At 25.5% G+C, this 18,877-nt stretch overlaps 2 protein-coding genes across 4 annotated transcripts; one reads left to right on the top strand and one right to left on the bottom strand.

The window, feature by feature from the left end:
* The first annotated feature begins 1,469 nt into the window (after positions 1 to 1,469).
* LOC132920684 (uncharacterized) lies at positions 1,470 to 3,384 on the top strand. Of its 2 annotated transcripts, XM_060983315.1 has the most exons (5): positions 1,470 to 1,584; positions 1,661 to 1,796; positions 1,957 to 2,155; positions 2,223 to 2,399; positions 3,091 to 3,384. In XM_060983315.1, exons 2-5 carry the CDS (start codon positions 1,691 to 1,693, stop codon positions 3,278 to 3,280), a joined length of 672 nt encoding a protein of 223 aa, XP_060839298.1. In that variant the 5' UTR covers positions 1,470 to 1,584; positions 1,661 to 1,690; the 3' UTR covers positions 3,281 to 3,384. The 2 variants fall into 2 exon arrangements, with proteins under 2 accessions (XP_060839298.1, XP_060839299.1); XM_060983316.1 differs by having other exon boundaries at positions 1,481 to 1,796; positions 3,074 to 3,257.
* A 2,594-nt stretch (positions 3,385 to 5,978) lies between these two features.
* Positions 5,979 to 18,102, bottom strand: LOC132920683 (RNA polymerase II elongation factor ELL). 2 transcript variants are annotated; one of them, XM_060983313.1, is made up of 10 exons: positions 17,856 to 18,102; positions 17,519 to 17,782; positions 9,497 to 9,550; positions 9,310 to 9,422; positions 9,102 to 9,218; positions 8,602 to 8,885; positions 8,382 to 8,538; positions 6,909 to 7,220; positions 6,648 to 6,819; positions 5,979 to 6,587 (listed from the first exon to the last, which is right to left on the bottom strand). In XM_060983313.1, exons 2-10 carry the CDS (start codon positions 17,678 to 17,680, stop codon positions 6,402 to 6,404), a joined length of 1,557 nt encoding a protein of 518 aa, XP_060839296.1. In that variant the 5' UTR covers positions 17,681 to 17,782; positions 17,856 to 18,102; the 3' UTR covers positions 5,979 to 6,401. The 2 variants fall into 2 exon arrangements, with proteins under 2 accessions (XP_060839296.1, XP_060839297.1); XM_060983314.1 differs by lacking the exon at positions 17,856 to 18,102 and having other exon boundaries at positions 17,519 to 17,848.
* Positions 18,103 to 18,877: the final 775 nt, after the last annotated feature.

Consider the following 18,877-nt stretch of genomic DNA (forward strand, 5'->3'; position numbering starts at 1 on the left):
CAAACGCATTATTTTAGCTAATGAACTTAAGACTCTTGATATCCCCTTAAATATCCATTCCATACTTAATACAAAATCCACTACCGCCATTAAATTAATAATTACCTTTATATTGGATGCTGGCTTCATTATTTAATATGTATTATAATGTTTAATGTATTATGTTGTTTTATGTATTATCTCTGTAATAGTCGAGCTGTCATAGTTGTATACTAATAGCTAATAATAAAAAAAAAAAAAAAAAAAAAAAAATATTTTAAAAATATTTTTACTTGTTTTGAGTTATTTATTGACATTTGAAATATTCTTTTTTTTTAGTGTTTATAAATGTCGATAAAAAATTTTTCGCTAAATAAAAATACTTGAAATTTTCATAAAAAAATCCCTCATAAATTGTATTTATACGTATTATCATTGACTATAAATACTCAATGGTAGTATTAATCAATATTTATAAATTATTTACAACAATATAAAAATAATTAAGTTATTTTTTTAAATATTAAAACTATTTTATAGTCATAGACATGGCCATGGGCGTAACTAGGATTTAATAGTTACAGGGGCTTGAGTCTTAGAAAACCAAAGTTAAAAATAAGAATAACTTACTTGAAAGCTAATTGAGGCTCAAAATTAAAACCTTATAGGGGGCTAAATACAAATACAGGGGGCTAATACAAATGCAGGAGGCTAAGCCCTCTAGACCCCCTAGTTACTCCGATGGTCATAGACAATACATTTTTAGTTAATTACTGACTTTACTGTTCAACTTTGAGTTTTATGAAGGATCCTATTGTTCCTAATTCTAACAAATTTGTAATTTGTTAAGAGTCTTTAGTTGGTAATCGCAGAACGACCGTTGTAACCTATCTTAGTCCGTGGTTGAAACTTTGAAAAGAAACAGCTAACTTTCATAAATGTAACATGAAATCGGAAACTAACATTAATAATTATAAATTTATAAATCTAGTATCTACTAAATCAGTAAATCTAGTAAACTAGTATACAAGTATACAGTGCCGTATCCAGGGGGGGGGGGCTTTTGGGCTTAAACCCACCACGAAATCTTTTATTTTAAATAGTATGTGTATACTGTATATATATTTTTAAATTATTTCCTATTTTCCTATAGATTTAAGTATGAATGTTGAAGCACCTGCCCCCCGGAAAACAAATCCTGAGTACGGCACTGTAAGTATACAACTACTAACTAGTAACTAGTATAAAGTATACGTATAACTACTATAACCACAGAACTAGTATAATATTATGATCTAAGTTATAAATTCTATTTATAATTAATGCTAAATGCTAATAACTACCAAATTTGTCCAATTGTAGACAATCGTTGAACGTTGATTGGTTACATTAGCTATCATCATTTATACATTTTTTGATTTCATAGGTTGGTACGAAATTCAAAATTCTTATCATATACTTTATCTATAAAAAATACCGACAATTTAAAGTCAAACGACAATGCTGACTTTTTTTATGTAGTGATTATAGAATAGGCTATAACTATAATATTATATTATTATTTATTTATTAATACTTATTAATTATTATATATTTTGTTATTTTGTACGTTGTATCACTATTTACTTTATTCTAATAAATAAATGATTCACTTATATAAGTAATAACTATCTTTTCCTAGAAAATAAAAATTGCATTGACCTAAAGCATTATGAGTTCAGAGCTGGAAAAAGTAACTGAAGACATTGATCGAGCAGTTCATTTACTTGATTTACTGAAATCTAGATATTTTTTCTTAAGAGCTAAATATGATATAGGTAAAATTAATTATTCATTGTGTATTCACGATTAACATGATTCTTTTGTCTGAGAAAGATATGCATTTAACTTTATTATTTCAGTGTATGTCATGTCATTGAAACATGTTTAATTTTATACTGAAACAAAACATTTACTATTGTACAATATATTTTTCAGACCTTAACTCTCAAGCATATGGGTCCAAAGATACTCAATCAGAAAATCAATATTCATCTAGTGATCTTCAATCATTTATCATGCTGGAACTTCACCTTTTAGAATATGCTTGTACTTATGGTATTTATTCCATGAATATGTATGCAACTCGTTTAAAAACCAATTTAAATTACAATGACAAAGACCATTTTTTTTTAAAGTAATTCTATTAATTAAATTATTTGATTTTACCTTTATCAATATTAATTTATATTTTTTGTTTTTAGACTACTTAAAGATCACTTGCGGAGTTTAATTGAAACTAATTCAAATATTAAAAATCTTTCTGTAGATTCTTATGACAATTTTACTTCATATATAAATTCATTCAAGGTATATGCCAATGTTTTGAATAGTGTTAACGAATCAAATATTACTCTATTAAATGAAACTGATACAAACAAGTAAGTTTGATAGATTGAAAATTTATATATATTACTGTTAAAATAAAAATAGTATAACATATGGATATAACCACATACTATGTCAAATGCTTAGAGCTGCGAATTCAGTTTAATTACTTAGGCCATGTCACACACATTTAGATTGTCTTCTATTATTAATATTATATATATATTATTTTTTGTTTTTGTACCTACCAATAATTATTTAGGTTAATATGTTACTTGTTATCATACCATTACTTCATTTGTCAATTTTTTGTATCCATATTTTAACTGCCGTTTGGACTGTTTGGTGTAAATAAACTAATAAACTAATAAAATGTATTATAATTATTTATATCACTGGAGAATATATTGCTATAACATGATACCAAGTTGCTTAATTTATATAGTTCTTAAGTAATGCATGCTATTTAAATACATACTTACTATACATTTTTTTTATTAAATTTGATATTTTATGTTTGATTGTATTTTATCACAAAAATGCTTGTTTGTAATTATAACTTATCTAGTACATAAAAGCTTCGACCAAATTACTTAATTATATTCTATAATGGTTTTTATAGTTTATTTCCAAACCTGATAATTTAATAATGACAAATAATTCTGCATGTGTTAAAGAAATTTAGTCATGTTGAATTAAATATAGTAGATATGATAATTAAAAATAGTGTTCTGAATTTTATAGGAAAAAGAATAAGCTGATGAAGAAAATTTCAAAAATTAATCTAATGTCAAATATTATTACGCTATTTGTATCCGACTTTATTTCAGACTATAGAACTGAAGAAGGAAGGGCAGCTTTAAATATGTGTTTAAAATATAGAACTCCTAGAAGTATCGAATATTATACAAAAAAATGTGATTTAAACAAATAAGAACTCTTTAATAGTTTTAGTTTATGTATAAAGCTTATTATTTTTATGTATTAAGTATCTACAAATCCATAATAATACACAAATATATATTTTTTAACTTTTAATGTTTATTTTTTTGTGTTCTACCTATGTTATTTGTGTTGGTCATATTTTTTATATTTAATAACATAATCCATATTATCACTAATAACTAATTATTTTAGTTTTAATATATTATATAGAATATAGATTATAGACTGTACAATATATTGTAACCAAAAACTTATAATCATAGAGTAATAATAATAATAATAAGTGTTTATAAACAACTTCATATTTTAGAATATTAATTTCAGAAGTAATAACTGTAGCTAACTTTTTTACTATAATTTAAATAATTATTGATTAATATTGTACAAAAATAGTATATTTTTACAAATTAAATTTTAGTATGTTTAATTTTAAAAGTTTATTTACTCAATAATATAATTAAGATATATTTTTTAATTTTGTTTTCTAGAAAGATAGTACTAGTATATTTCTATTTTCATATATTAAATTAAATTTATTTAATAAAATATGCATAAATTATCGTTCTGTACACTTTCTATGTACTATAAATTTTAACTATATCAAATCTCTTACTCCTCTGTGTGCCCAATATGTTTGAATAGAGATACCGTTTTCTCTTCACGTATTAATATATAAACATTTTTGAATTTTTGAATTATTACACTATAATATAATGTGCATACCATTTTTTTTTAACACAATTTGACATTTGTAGGTTCATATTTTACAAAAAAAAAACTAAACCTAATACTTTCAGTGAAGAATAAGTAAAATTAGTTATTTAGTACTTATAATCTGAAAAATTCTTAATAGTCTGACTGTTTATGTAATACTTCTTTCATTAGGATAAGTCTTAGGGAAAGGAATTCCCTGTACATATAGGCATATATCTTATTGTTTGTGTACTGAAATTAGTTATTCCGAGAAAAAGTTGTTCATAATATTCTTAGGACTTTTTTCCTTTTGGTGCATTTCACCATAATAGTTTGAATTATGACTTATGAGTAAGTAATCGAGACATATTTCTAAAATAAATTATATTTTTTACTATCTATTTCATTCTAATCACAAACCAAAACAATTATTATTTTATTAAAAAAAAATATGGAAGTTGCAACTGCGTTTAATTTACCAAAAGGATTTAAATTGCATTGATGTATTAAACAATGACTCTAAGTTATTAAAAGATATGAATTGTGTTTGATGGAGATATCAGAACATCATTTAAGATGTTTAGGAGAGTTGGATCTACTACTTTTTTTTCGTTTTACAAATAGCATAATAAATTTATTAAAGCCGATTACATAAACTGCAGATGGCAATAGTCTTGAATATATCAACACATTTGATATTAACAAAATATTTTTAAAAAAGTAACATAGAACCTTATCATAATAATAATTTATAATTATTAATTAATCTAATGCCTAACCCATATATAACACACAGCGTACATAATATCATGATATTGATTAACATACTTTTTGTCACCGAGCAAAAAAGTTGAAATGTATTTTATTTTTATTTATACATTTTTATTGATGAAAAAAAAATATACGGATATATGGTCCAAATTTCAGTCTTCAAATAATTTTTATTTAGGGCAAAACATTCGAGATATCACAGAGTTAAAAAATAATAATAATATAAAACCCTAACAAATACAAGTCTTGGTTGATATTTTATTACTGTGCATTTAATTTGATGAATGAGCTTCCCAAATTGTAATATAAATTATTATTTTAGACATAGCAAGTTTAAATGTCAATACTTGTAATGAAAGATTATTAAATGGTTGATTTAATGTTTCATTAAAATAATAACTTTTTTTAAGCTAAGTCCAAACTAAAATATTGAAATGTATTTAATGATTTATCATTAATGAAATTTTTTTTTTAAGCACAGTTAGTACTTTATTATACACTTAAAATCTAATACATGATTTATCTGAGATAATTTTGTATTGCTTTAATAACATTAATATTTCATATAAATATTTATATAGTTACTCACTATAAACAATATTTATTTGTTTCTAAAATTGCCATTTGGTGTTAGTTAATTTAAAAATATAAAAATAAATAAACAATTATATCTTATTATTTTTTTAAATTATTATTTTTTTTTTTAATGATTAAAATATTAATGACTATATCCTAACAAAAATTATATTAAATTGTATACCATGTAAAAGCTAAATTTAATAGTTTCAAAACATTAAGATGTATACCAAGTTCTCACTGTTTGTAAGTCTTGGGTTTTGTTTTTAATCATAAAAATAAAAAAACAATATTTATAACATAATAATCACAATAATAATATTAATAATAATAATAATAATAATAATAATAAAAAACATTTAAACTTGCTACGTAATACGTATTCATGTCAATATCAAATTGATAATTACCATCATACATTTATATAATAAATGTAATTGAAAAAATTACTTTATGCATAATATGGATATACCAACATAATTGAAACCAATTGCATGGCATATAAATGGATACATGTCATACGTAGACACATCCCTAAATTTAAGTTAACAATATGAATGTTTTCAAACAGCCAATAGGAAACCAATTAGTTATATGTGTATATAGCCGCCATACTTCAAGCTCATCCAAAATAAGAAAACAAGCACTTGTGTGATAAACAATTTTGATCTTTAGTGTTAAACTTTAATACAAACAAAAATAAAAATAAAATAAATATTTCTGGCTAAGTTGTAACACAATCATATTTTTTAACGGTATTTTAATAGATCTTAAATTTGAATACCAAATCCCCCCCACAAAAAAAAAAAACAATAAATCATTAAAAGTTATCATTAGGCTCATACCAAATAATGGAGCCGGTAACCAATGTTAAGACAGTAAAAAATTATAAATGCACTGAGTTTTTAAACATTGAGCGAACCATTATGTGATTAGTCACTGATTTTTCTATCTCTTTTGTGCTATGGAACTAATTTGGGTTTTATAAAAATTGTCATTTAGAATAATTATACATTGTATTTAAAAGAAATAGAAAAAAAAATATAATAATATTATAAATAATTGATTGCTCATAGGCAAGAAGAATCTGGTGTTGCAGTTCTAATCAACACTGGATTGTGTTTATCATAGTCATGCACCAGATCTTTAATATGAGACAATTTATTATGAAGATAGTCAAAACGTGTTTTAGCTGCTTGATATTTATCATCATGTTTTCTTTCATTATATTCTTGTAATATTTGGTTTTCTAAAATCTAAAAAATATATTTAAATTATTAAACTAATAAACCCTAGAGTAAATAGATAATATATACCTTATATTCATTTGAACCTTTAGGATAAAGCAACATACGATCTTTTAACTTGGCAAATTTATTTCGAACAGGATCCATAATTTCAGCCAGGTGTTTATATTCTTTATGACATTTCATGAATTCTGATTTATATTGCTTTTTTTGCTCCTTGTTTGTTATTCGTACAAAATCTCTGAAAATAAATATAAATATTTTTAAAATCTAATATTTTTAAAATAAAAATTAATTATACTTTTTTAAGAATTTTCATAATGTACTTACTGAATATATTTTGGTATTGGATTAGTGTGAGAGGGTGCATGAGTAGGTGATCGTATTGTTGATTGAGTACTAGATACAATTGGTGGAGGACTATTTGATAACAATTTTTTCTCAGGTGATGGTCGTTTAAAATGTGAAATACGTAATCTTTTTGTCTGGAAACCATCAGCACTATTGTAGTACCCAGGTCTTTTGTTACCATGCACATTATTAGGAGGACTGCTGGGGACAGTGCTACTTGGAGATTGTTCACTGCTGCCAGAGCTTCCAGTATCACTCAATCCAGGAGGTGTTAAATTTTGAGGCTTTCGTCTAAATATTAAAATCTTGTTTAGTTTTTTTTATCAATCTCTAACTAATTAATAAAAATGTAAATGACTAAACAATTATTTCAAATTATTTATTGGCTATCTAGTACAGAAAATGTATACTTATTTTCATTATATTATTTAGATATACAGAAAATATCATTTGTTTTAAACAGAAAAAAATGGATTCTCATTTTTTCAAAATAATTAGGTGTTTTTATGGTCATGTGGGCCGCTAGATTTTATTTTCCTTGTATCTAGTTGGTATTTTGGGGGGAAATAGGTTAGGTTAAAATTAATTTTATAATTAGGAAAAAATATAATAAATATTTCAAGGGCCAGAACTAAATAACATGATATTCACTATAATATTATTGATGTTTTAATGTGATAAAAGATGAAAAAATATATTTCTACTATAACATAATACTGCATTTCCCAAACTCTTGTTTGAGCTGGCCTGGAAATTAATATTTTCCCCTTAGCGATTCACCAAAATATTTTACATTTATCATTGTGTAAAAAAAGCAAAATAAAACACATTTGAATGTCCAGATGGAATTTTATAATAAAATTGAAGCGTTAATTTGTAACAACAATGTAATAAATAATAATTAAAATATAGTTACTAATTATATCAAATTATTAAACGAAATGATAAATAATAAAATTTAATATGAGAATTTTATTAAATTCTGTGACCAGGTAGTGGGTTCCAACCCACTATTTGGGAAACGCTGACATAATAAATTATACAACAGAACTTAAAATAATATATTTTATTAAAAAGCTTATTAAAATATGCTATACATGTAGCATACTTATAATAAATAACTATGAACTATATTTTAAAAATTGTTATTTAATTTCTTTTAAAATTTCTACCTTGCTGATATCGAATATTTTTAATGTTATGTAATACTTTTAGTTAAGTAAAAAATCAATAGTTAGTATTTTATTTGATCATATTTTAATTTCTTTGGATCAGCACTTTTGTTTGTAACATCTATTAAATTAATAATATTATTGAAATTAATGAACATTAATTATACTTAGTATTATTTTTGTTATTATAGTTTATTATATATATATTATTTTATACATAATTAAACAGAGCTTTTATTATAATTGTTCAATAATAAAAGAAATACACAATTTTACTTACCGTTTTAATACAATATGATCTTGACTACTATAAAATGGCCAGTCTTCTTGTACATCATTCCAAATATGCCTTAATAGATAGTATACATTATCTTTTATTTGTGCTACATGACTAAGAACTGACATTATTTGTGTTCTATCTTTATCTTTCAAACCATCTAAAAAATGTAACATAATTAAATTAAACAAACATGTTAAATTAATTAACAATTTTAACAAACCTCTATTTAATATACTAATTAATTCTGGTTTCTTGTATGGCCTTAATGCTAAAAGATGAATAATTCTATCTCGTAATGGTTTTTTGCTAATATCTGATGCATGATTGGCTGGTGAAGGGATATGCGGGGGTATAGGTTTGGAAATTATAGGTTTTGGAACGTTATTTGTAATATTAACATTATTATAAGTATTATTATTATGACGGCTAGCTCTTATTTGAGCAGGATTTTTTCGGATTTTGCGACTAAGAGCTGATTTGCTGTCAAGTTCAATTTCCCGTGTACTGTAAACAAAGAAAAAATATATCTAATTATAGTTATAATTTCTACAGATATTTATGATAGAATTTTTATTATTAATTAATATTTTTTTTATTAAATAATGGTTATTTTATTAATTGTTACATTTGAACAAACATTTCACATCCATATATACTTTTAATGTAAAGTGATAAATGATTAAGATAAAAATTTTTTTTTTAAATAAATAACAACTATACCATGATTTCTTATGTAATTCTTCGACAGCGACCATTCTATGTCTAGTAGCTTCATATACATCATCATTCGCTAGTACTCGTATATGTCTATTTAAGGTACCAACATATTCTAATGATCTATAAATAAATGAAATAGTTTATTTTCTGGCTACTATCATATTATAAATGTTTATTATTAATCAATTGATGAATAATTTTTATAAAATACCTTGAAGTATTTTGACGAATACATTCAAAGCTACTTCTAGGAGCAGCAACATCGTTATTCGATAAACTAAAGTCAAATGTATAATTTTTTGATATGCTCGGTACGCATAATTGCTGTAATAATAAATATAAATATAAAATTAACATATTTAATAATTACTTAGACAGTACTATATTATTATACTTACGCCTTCATTGCCTTTAAATTGTATTCTAGGTTTTGGAAGGTTTTCTGAGTTACCCTAAAAAAAATGTATAAATATTAATATTAATTACATTTAAGATATATTTATAAACAATTAATTTAACTACAATACCTAAATTCTATATTTGTAATAAAAATAATAAATGAGCTAGACCTAAATGTAAGTAAGTTGAAGTTAGGTTATAAATTAACAAAATAAAGAACTATAATGAATTAAGACTGAAGTTTAGAGAAGATAAATTTCAAATTATAAAAAAACAAATACAACTGATTATTATAGATTATTAAATTGGCATGGTTCATTTGAAGTAAATTGCAATCTCTTATCTTGTTTATTGTAATACGTTATTACAATATAGTAAACAACTAAGGAATGATAAATCTATAATGGATGTAAGATTCCTTTTTTAAATAGAAACAATAAATTATTTTTTTGAATACGGGTACATCGCACATATTATAAAATTAAACCATTTAAGAGGATGCCAGCGTAGTATTTTTTAAGTTATGAATATTTTAAAATTGTAAATTGTTTAAACATCTTAAAAAACTCATAACTCGCTTTAAAATAAAAATATAACAAAACACTTATGAGATGCCCTAGATAATGTTCTCAAATTTAAATTCTATAATTGGTCATTTCACTCTAATTTGAGAAATTAATATGGTTATAGTCATTTTTGTGAACGTAAAATGTGCTATGTTGCGCGTGGGTTAGAGAGAGATAACTAATATTACGCTGGCATCCTCTTAAGTATTATAAATCGTTAAAAATGATTAAAATCACGGATATTACATTTTTTAAATAAATAAATTCACACAATGTTTAAATTATTTTATGTAATAAAATGTATTATGATCTTATTGAATACATTAATTGTATTTTTAATGTCTTATGCTAAACACGAATTACGAACATATTACCTTATTTAAAATATAGTGTAGATGACGCGCGAAACTATAATTATATTTTTGTTTATTTATAACATAAACCAAGGAATGTTTTAGTATTATTTTCTCGGTGCCCGTAGTTAATATATGTTTGGTTTTGCTATATAAATATATAATATTATTCACTACATTTACCTATCTATAGGTAGTATTATAATATGCAATATTATTTTTTTAAATTATTTTTATTTTTCCGGTTAAATATACAGCTAATATCAGCCGTATATGTTCGTTTTCATCGCATCGTGTTTTAAAATGACATTATCTCTGCATTAGACAAGGGGGACACGTCATTTGTAGTGAATAAAACATTGTTAAATGTTTGACATGTTAATAAATGTTTTAATAATAATAATGGATGTCAAATTATTATTGGTAGGTCATTCTCAGGCTTCACACAGGTAGCTCTGTGAGAGAGCTGGCCTATTGACGTGTATGACCCAAATACCAAACTCTTAGTCTGTAACAGCAGCAATAGTACATAATATATATATATATAAATATATAAATATATAAAAAATAGTGTGGCAGCAGCGGTAGTAGCGAAACTTTCACTTTTTGTCATACAATTGGTCCTGACCTTGTCCTCAACGTAGACAAATATTTAAGCCTTGCCTTGTGTATTAATTGTATTTATTCGAGTTATGCCATTTTAGAATAACCACTAATAATAATAATAGAGTAAAACAGTTATTGCGGAGACAGTCATATATATTTTATATTTTATGTAAAAACGACTGCAGAACCGAGAATGAAAATAATTTAAAATAAACGAAGTCCAACAACTTAAAATTTAAAAAGGCATTTTGTATGTATGATTTTTTTCCTTTATAGTCACAATCCATTCTAAGATATACAATATATAAGTCACATTAATATTTGGTTTTCTTTTAGATAAAAATAATAATCATAAAACTTAGTTAAGAAAACTCATGGTTTGACACATTGTAGATTCGTGAAAATAATATTTGAACGCGTATTATTATTATTATTAGAGTACGTACACATTTTTATTTGTTGCGTATTACTAATGTTTCACGTGAAAAAGCGGGTGAAAGTACGAGTGCTAAAGACGAAAGGATAATTATGTTACATACATATACAATAATACTGCTTTACAGCCAGTTAAAACCAGTTTTTATTAAACCATTACTATACAGTATGAAGAACACAAAATAAGTTCTTATCATAAAGTTTTAGCCCAGATATTATTTTTGTATTTTTACTGAGATACCTTGAATTGAAATAAATATTTACCAAACAATAATTACGGGGACTGTTATTGAGACTTAGTTTGTTCGACATGTAAATAATAAATAGAAAATGCCTAGAATACAATTCTAGTTTTAAAATAAATTCTATTCAGAATAAAATAATTGTTAGTTTCCTAAGTTACCAAAAACTCTTTAATTAAAAGGATGTTATATTTATTTGAATAACATATATTATACAATTCTCGTTAACTAAGTTTTATCAATGATAAGAAAACCAAAACCAGAAAATAATTAAGGATAATTTGTTTTTTTTTTTGTGAACAACTGTTCAAATTTAACTGAATTCGAAGTGAAGAACTTTTAAAATTTTACAAATAAATGAAATTGTATTTAATAAGTACATCCATAATTCAGTGTAACAAAAAACCGTTTTCTATGGACTAAGTACAATGATATTTTCACTAAATCTTAATTTAATAGATTTCATACGTTTACGAAAACCAAATTAATTAGTTGTTTATACTTTGACCTTCATTTTATTTCGTCAACATTGTCGATAAGCCAGCTGACATTGTACGGAAAAAAATAAGTACAAACGTAATTCACCAACCAATGCCACTGAGTTCTGTGCACTTAACTATTATTTTTCGGTTTTCAAAAGGCAATCTATTCAGATAGATATTCCATAATAATACACATAAATCAATTATTATGGAAAATGACAAATAAACTAAAATTCTTCAATTCGTTTTATTTGAATAGTGATATTATTTACGACGATTGTAATAACTTAATAAATTATTAAACTATAACTATGTTATAATTATTATGTTTTATGACACAACTGATGTGGGTAATAAGTAGCTAATCTAATATATATTTCCACATAATTATCATAGACTAAACTATTGTTTTTTTTTTATTTTTGATAGATTCAATATTTTTATTTTGTATAGGTACATATATTATACAACTTATTTAATCATAATTCATAAATATAGTTAGTAAGTTTAAAAGCAGTTCTTGCAGTCATGAAAATAGTAAATATATTATAAAAATGCAATTTTATATAAAAAAAAAAAGCATCTGTTTAATTCGTTAAACACTTGTACTGGTGCTTTTCAATTGAAATATTTTCAACATAGTTGCCAAATCGTAATTGAAGAGATAAAAACGAGTTTCGGAAACAGAATAAAAATGGTAACGTTAAATTAATAGACGAAAAAAATTAATTTTTATAACGGAATTAATTCATTTATAAATATTATTCAAGGACAATGAAGTATCTGTGTGTATTTAAAATACAAATCGATCTTTCTCCAAAAACTTGAACATACTTATGCATAAAAAGTAAGTATATATCATAATATCATAGTATGTCGTTCCAATATAAGTATAATAAAATAATGACTGTAGTGTTTAATGTATAATGATTAACGAGTAATGACAATATAAACTATATACTATAAACTATAATTACCTGAGTAAACGCATTTAATTTAAATATAAAATATGTATGATAACATTTTTTAATCCAGCATTTCTATTAATAGGTTTTGTAGTGTTGATAAATTATTTTGTTAGAATTCAATATTTTATAATAATAACAATCAAAATCATGTTATTTGTTTTTTAAATAGGTACCCTAAAGTGTTACATGAAAAAGGAAAAATAATTCTTGTTTCCAGGCGTATTTTCGGGATTTTTATTTATGGAGAGGGGGTGGGGAGGCTTACAAATTTGTTCTGCATTCCTAACACAATTACCACTAGTTTTTAATAATCATTTTTTTTTTTTTATCATTTATTTTTTTTCGAAAATTATTCGTTATTGTAATATATTTTTAACAAAACAATATAATATATTATTCTACTATAATGTATAATATAATATACAATTTAAGGGACTTTAGCCCCAAAGGCCCTACTTGGGTGCATCACAACTATTCTCTTTTGTTTGCATTGCATAAATTAAAATAAATCAATTATTAGGTATTTTAAAAAGTTGTAGTTTTTTTTGGAGAAAATAGATTTTAGATAACACTTTAACGACTCATCTTAGAGGCCTATCCAAATCTTTTTAATTGGTTAAAATGTGTATAAAAAATTTATTTTTATTTAATATAGTTCATGACATTCCTAATAATTAATTTTAATGAAGAATAATGTTTTAAAAATTTCAATAACTTAACATAAAATTATCACATTATAACTTGTAAATATTTTAGTTTTAGTTAAGTAGATTTAAGCAAAACAAGAACCTAAGAAGATGATACACTTCAATCTCTTATTGTATATAAAAATGTATTCTATTTAATATCAGTAGTCTATACTTCTCAAAGTACATTGTTAATTGTTGTACAAAAAAATTAATCAGATATTTCAAATTAATCTTCAAACATGGGATAATTTTAATAAAAAATATAGCTAAATTAGGTAGGTACATGATAGAAGTATTTTAAGAGGTTTCTATACAGTAATATCACCACTATTAATTGTGTTACTACCAGTGTTTTTTATCAAGCATTTTAACCCAAATCCAACTCCAAAATACATATAAAAAACTATTTAAAATCTATTATTACACCCCCAAAAAAAGTCATTATGATGTTACACGAAAGTTAAATAGAAAATATAAATAAAAAAATTAACCAGCCCAAATTAATATTGTTCTTCAAAGTTAACATGGTACAATATTATTCTGGATGTATGTCGAATGAGAACTATAAAAAATATATACATAATGACTAAAAAATAAAAATAATTCTATGTATTATATAATAAACATATTTTTTAAAGAAAACTCTTTTTGTCATAGTTCACCAATACCGAATATCACAAAACAATTTGAAAATAAAAATAAAATGATTAAAACCACTAAATATTTGAAATTTCAAAAATATTGTTTGCACATGCCACTTTTAGATTTTAAAAGATTATTTAGCATTTATTTAACCATAGGTACCTACTGTTAAATATTAACTTCAGATACAGTGATATATTTTTAATTATTAAATCATTAATCAATTTAAATAAGGAAGAACAATAATACTTTATAAAATTAAAAACATTGCAATATATGATATAGGTTGGTAAATATAGGAGGCAGACTGGGAGGTATGTTGTATAAGGTCCAGTAATTAAGAATTCTACAATGATAAACAAATAATACCTAATAACAGTAATAAGTGATATTTTGTATTTTTATGTTCCTCGGTCTACATATTAAACTGGTCTAATCCGTCCCTCGGTATGTAATTTAGTTATAAAAATACCTAATAACCTAATTCTAACTATTAAAATATTATCAACAAATTGTTATAAAACTTAATTATAAATACTTGATATATTCATTGGGAATCTATTAATAGAATCAAAACACTTTGTACCAACATGATTATATGTGGTACTCCTCACCATAATACTAAACAATTTGTTTAAAAAATTCAATAGCTTATACCCACATAAGATTAGTTGTGCAAATTATGAAGTTGAAAAGTAATTATACCTCTAAAAACTTAAGGGTTTGCAAATATTGATTGGAATAAAATATCTGAACTTAGAAAAAATAATACCTACATCTAATTCTCAACCTAAATCTAACATTTCCTTTCTCTACATGACACATAGAAACAGAAATAATTTTTATTTACATAGTTTATACATTAAGAGAATATATTCTTATCATGATTTAAAAATAATTTTTATGCTATAAAATAAAATAAAGTACTTGTTAAATTAGATGGGTATAGCATGTATTTTGGCCAACTATAAGTAATTCATACAATTTGTTTTAATGTTTATTATATGTATAATTGATACACAATATTAATTGATTTACTATAATTTTTTAGAGCTATAAACCATTAGAATGGATGAAATTTATTAATTATTATACAATTATAGTTTTAGTTTATTATGAATGAGATGATAGCAGATGGAAAACAAATATGAAAATTGCACTTTTTTTTTTTAACTTTTTTATGGTTGGATAATTTTAACAATAATATAGTTTTAATATTTTTAGTTATGACTGGTTTTGGTTTTTTAAGTTAAAGGTTACAAATCTACTTATTTTAAATTTAAAATAGATAAAATAATCCAACATTTTTTTTTGGCATTGATAATATACAAGAATTATTCATGAAAAAAATATTAGAATATTAAGATAACTGTAACTTCTTTTTTAGTTTTAGTAAATAGGTAAGTTATGAATGTATGCGTATTTTTATTTTACTACACTACCTAATTAATAAAAGTACCTATGTGGCAAATAGTTTTCATAATTACCTAAGTACAATAAATAATTTATGAATATATTACAAAATGTAATATAATTGTCTTAAAAGTTAGTAAATTTAGTTTTATAAACAATATAAGAGTATATTTTTGAGAATTTGTGCGCAAAGATCTTTTTTTAAGAATTTTCTACAGTTGATAACAGTGGTATTTTTACTGTTTTTTTTTTATTATTTCCTATTAAATTTTCTTTAAATAGGTAATATTATTAAAAAGAGCATCTATCTACCAGACTATTGAAACAATTTATTGATATAGTTATGACACCGAGGATTTTTATTCAAACATTAAAAATAATTCATATACCTAATGAAGATTGTAAATGTAAAATATTTATTGCCTAATCTTTCTAGAAGGTCAGAAGGAAGGTAACATGAATCTTATTTAGACCTACAAAATAAAAATTATGTTGTAAATATCTATATTAGCAAACATTTTGAAAACTAAATTAACAAAACATTTTCTAGGTATAAAAGTATAAATGTATTGAACTACCTACAATTTAAATAGATACTAATACTAATTAAATACAAATTATACACTTAATATTAAAAACTAAAACAACTTGATCATACAATGATTTAAGAGGTACAAATATATTAGAAATATATCTATTTTTGATTTATTTTTAATTATCTAATATTATTAATAGTTATTCAAGGAACAGATATGTATTAAAATTTACTGTTCATTTAGATGAGCTAGTAACATTGTAAGGAATTTAAAAATATGTTAGTTCACCTATGCAATTCTAAAACTTGGTAAGTAGTAATTTGTTTGTATAATAATTCATTTTATTTCAATTATAGACTATAGTTGTTCAAAAATAAAGCTTTAAGTATAAGTCTAACAAAAATGCAGATCTAATTAAATGTGTCACACCATCCAATATTGTCATTATAAAAAAACATCTAATGAAAATATTGTTAATTTATATAATATATAAATTCAACTCTAGCGGGAAAGCTAAGCCTATGGACAACACAGTTAAGTTATACAAGTTTATGACATCGATATGTGAACAGTATTGAAAACCAGCTGTTTGAAACATTGAGATACATCAGGCTCAGAAATAATGAACAGATATTTGCGTAAATTAATAGACTGTTGGAAATCTTCCCTAGTCAACTCTGGAGATTGTCAAAATGAACCGTGGAAGTAGAAATATAAAATAAAAACAAGAGGTGTAGGTACTGGTGGATGAAATCGATTTCAAAGTCAAGTAGACAGTGGTCAACTAAAACCGAAGACCTTGTGATGGTTGCCGAAAAATCGGGGTCGCAGAGGCTGGTTAGGTACTTGGAACGAGTAATGCGAGTTGGTGTCCTGGGCCAAAAAATCGGAGGACCGACGAAGACTGAAGAGTGGATGTGTGGACGTGGCCGGAGGAAAACGAGTCGCGCGGGACGAGCGCAAGAGAAATCGCGTAGGCGACGACCGAGAGGACAGAGGGAGCCCACAAGCAGCGAAAACAAACGGTCGCGGAGAGAAAAGATCGTCGCGTAAATCGTTAAAAGGTCGGCACCTAAGTCTGGTTCTTACCTGTTGACAGCACCGCAGGTAATCCTCGACGGCCTTCAGACAGGAATCGGTCAGCTTGACGAAGAACAGCGTTTTGTTCTTGCCCGTCCTCTGTTTGGGCATAAGGCCATTGTTCTGGTTCGACGACAGACTGTATTGCACCCCGGCGGTCAAAGCGGACATCGCGGCCGATATGTCGTGGCGACTGGCGACTGTTTGCGGGCGCGTTCTCGGTACGCGGTCGGCGTCCTCTCGTCGTCGTCGATAGAGAGAGGAAAATGATTTCTTTTCGGGAAAAAAAAAAAATTAATTTTTTTATTATTATTACTATTACTATTACTATTATTATTATTATTACATCTACAAACGAATCATAATCGCACCAGCGACGATCGCGGACATGTACGCATAGGGAAAAGATTACGAGACTACTATTAATTATTATATTAAATACGAGTTGTATTACACTACTTCGATAGCTGATGGTAATGGTGCGAGATACCAGGTGCACACGGGACCGCCGCGCTGATACGCACACACCTGGGCCTCCCGGAGTAGTGACGTCACGGACGTACGATGTCTATACGACGGCACAACGGCCAACGATTGCTCCATACACCATAGACGTCGTCGCGCAACACACAATCAGCGACCAGCTGCTGCAGCTGCTGAAAGTTGACGCAACACAGTTTTTTGTGATTATACTGATTACTATGCCGCCGCCGTCATTTGTCCTGCCGTCGACTACTGCCACGGCGCCACTACTACCACAGCGCCACTATTGACAATACTACCTATACTATATTTACTAATAATATTGTTTACGTAATACCGCGACCGTCATCGGCCGGTCCTTCGATTGTAAATAGTAAAAGGATTATAAGATCTGTATATTGTACTGCAGTGCGCAGGATTTTTCCCCGTTGCCCAAAGCAGAACGTGTTGATTGTTGGCTGCAAATTATGTCTGATTATATATTATATTCAAAGTCAATGGGGGTATAGTAATTATAGTATCGTAGATAGGTAACTCATAAGAGTCATTTATTTGAGATCAAACAAGTTCAACTAATTTTTTTATGATTTTATAACTGCAAGACAAGATGAGATTACTAAAGTCAAAAGCTTTAACCCTTGATTAAAAAATCCTAAAAAAAAGTATTTTAAAATATTCTTGTTTTTTTTTCTTCATTTGTTTAGGTGTAATGGTAGGTATATATAAACTGAAACGATAATACAATAGTTTTATATAATTATATATATATATACTAGTATACTACCCCCCCATAAGTGCGTTGTTAAGCCAACTGCACTAATGGTAAATTTCCTGTGGTTCAATTTGGGTTCAAGGAACTATTGCGGCACTGCCCATGTCCCGTTG

The sequence above is a fragment of the Rhopalosiphum padi genome, chromosome 2 (genome assembly GCF_020882245.1).
Source record: "Rhopalosiphum padi isolate XX-2018 chromosome 2, ASM2088224v1, whole genome shotgun sequence".
In the NCBI taxonomy this organism is placed as follows: Eukaryota; Metazoa; Arthropoda; class Insecta; order Hemiptera; family Aphididae; genus Rhopalosiphum; species Rhopalosiphum padi.

Bases quoted from the DNA above. Each gene is read 5' to 3' on its own strand.
- LOC132920684 (XM_060983315.1), top strand. From the start codon at position 1,691: ATGAGTTCAGAGCTGGAAAAAGTAACTGAAGACATTGATCGAGCAGTT. The intron at 2,156-2,222 runs GTAATTCTATTA...TTTTGTTTTTAG, and splicing joins AAAGACCATTTTTTTTTAAA to ACTACTTAAAGATCACTTGC. The intron at 2,400-3,090 runs GTAAGTTTGATA...TGAATTTTATAG, and splicing joins AATGAAACTGATACAAACAA to GAAAAAGAATAAGCTGATGA.
- LOC132920683 (XM_060983313.1), bottom strand. From the start codon at position 17,680: ATGTCCGCTTTGACCGCCGGGGTGCAATACAGTCTGTCGTCGAACCAG. The intron at 9,423-9,496 runs GTAAGTATAATA...TTATTATTACAG, and splicing joins AATTTAAAGGCAATGAAGGC to CAATTATGCGTACCGAGCAT. The intron at 6,820-6,908 runs GTAAGTACATTA...ATTTATTTTCAG, and splicing joins CCAATACCAAAATATATTCA to AGATTTTGTACGAATAACAA.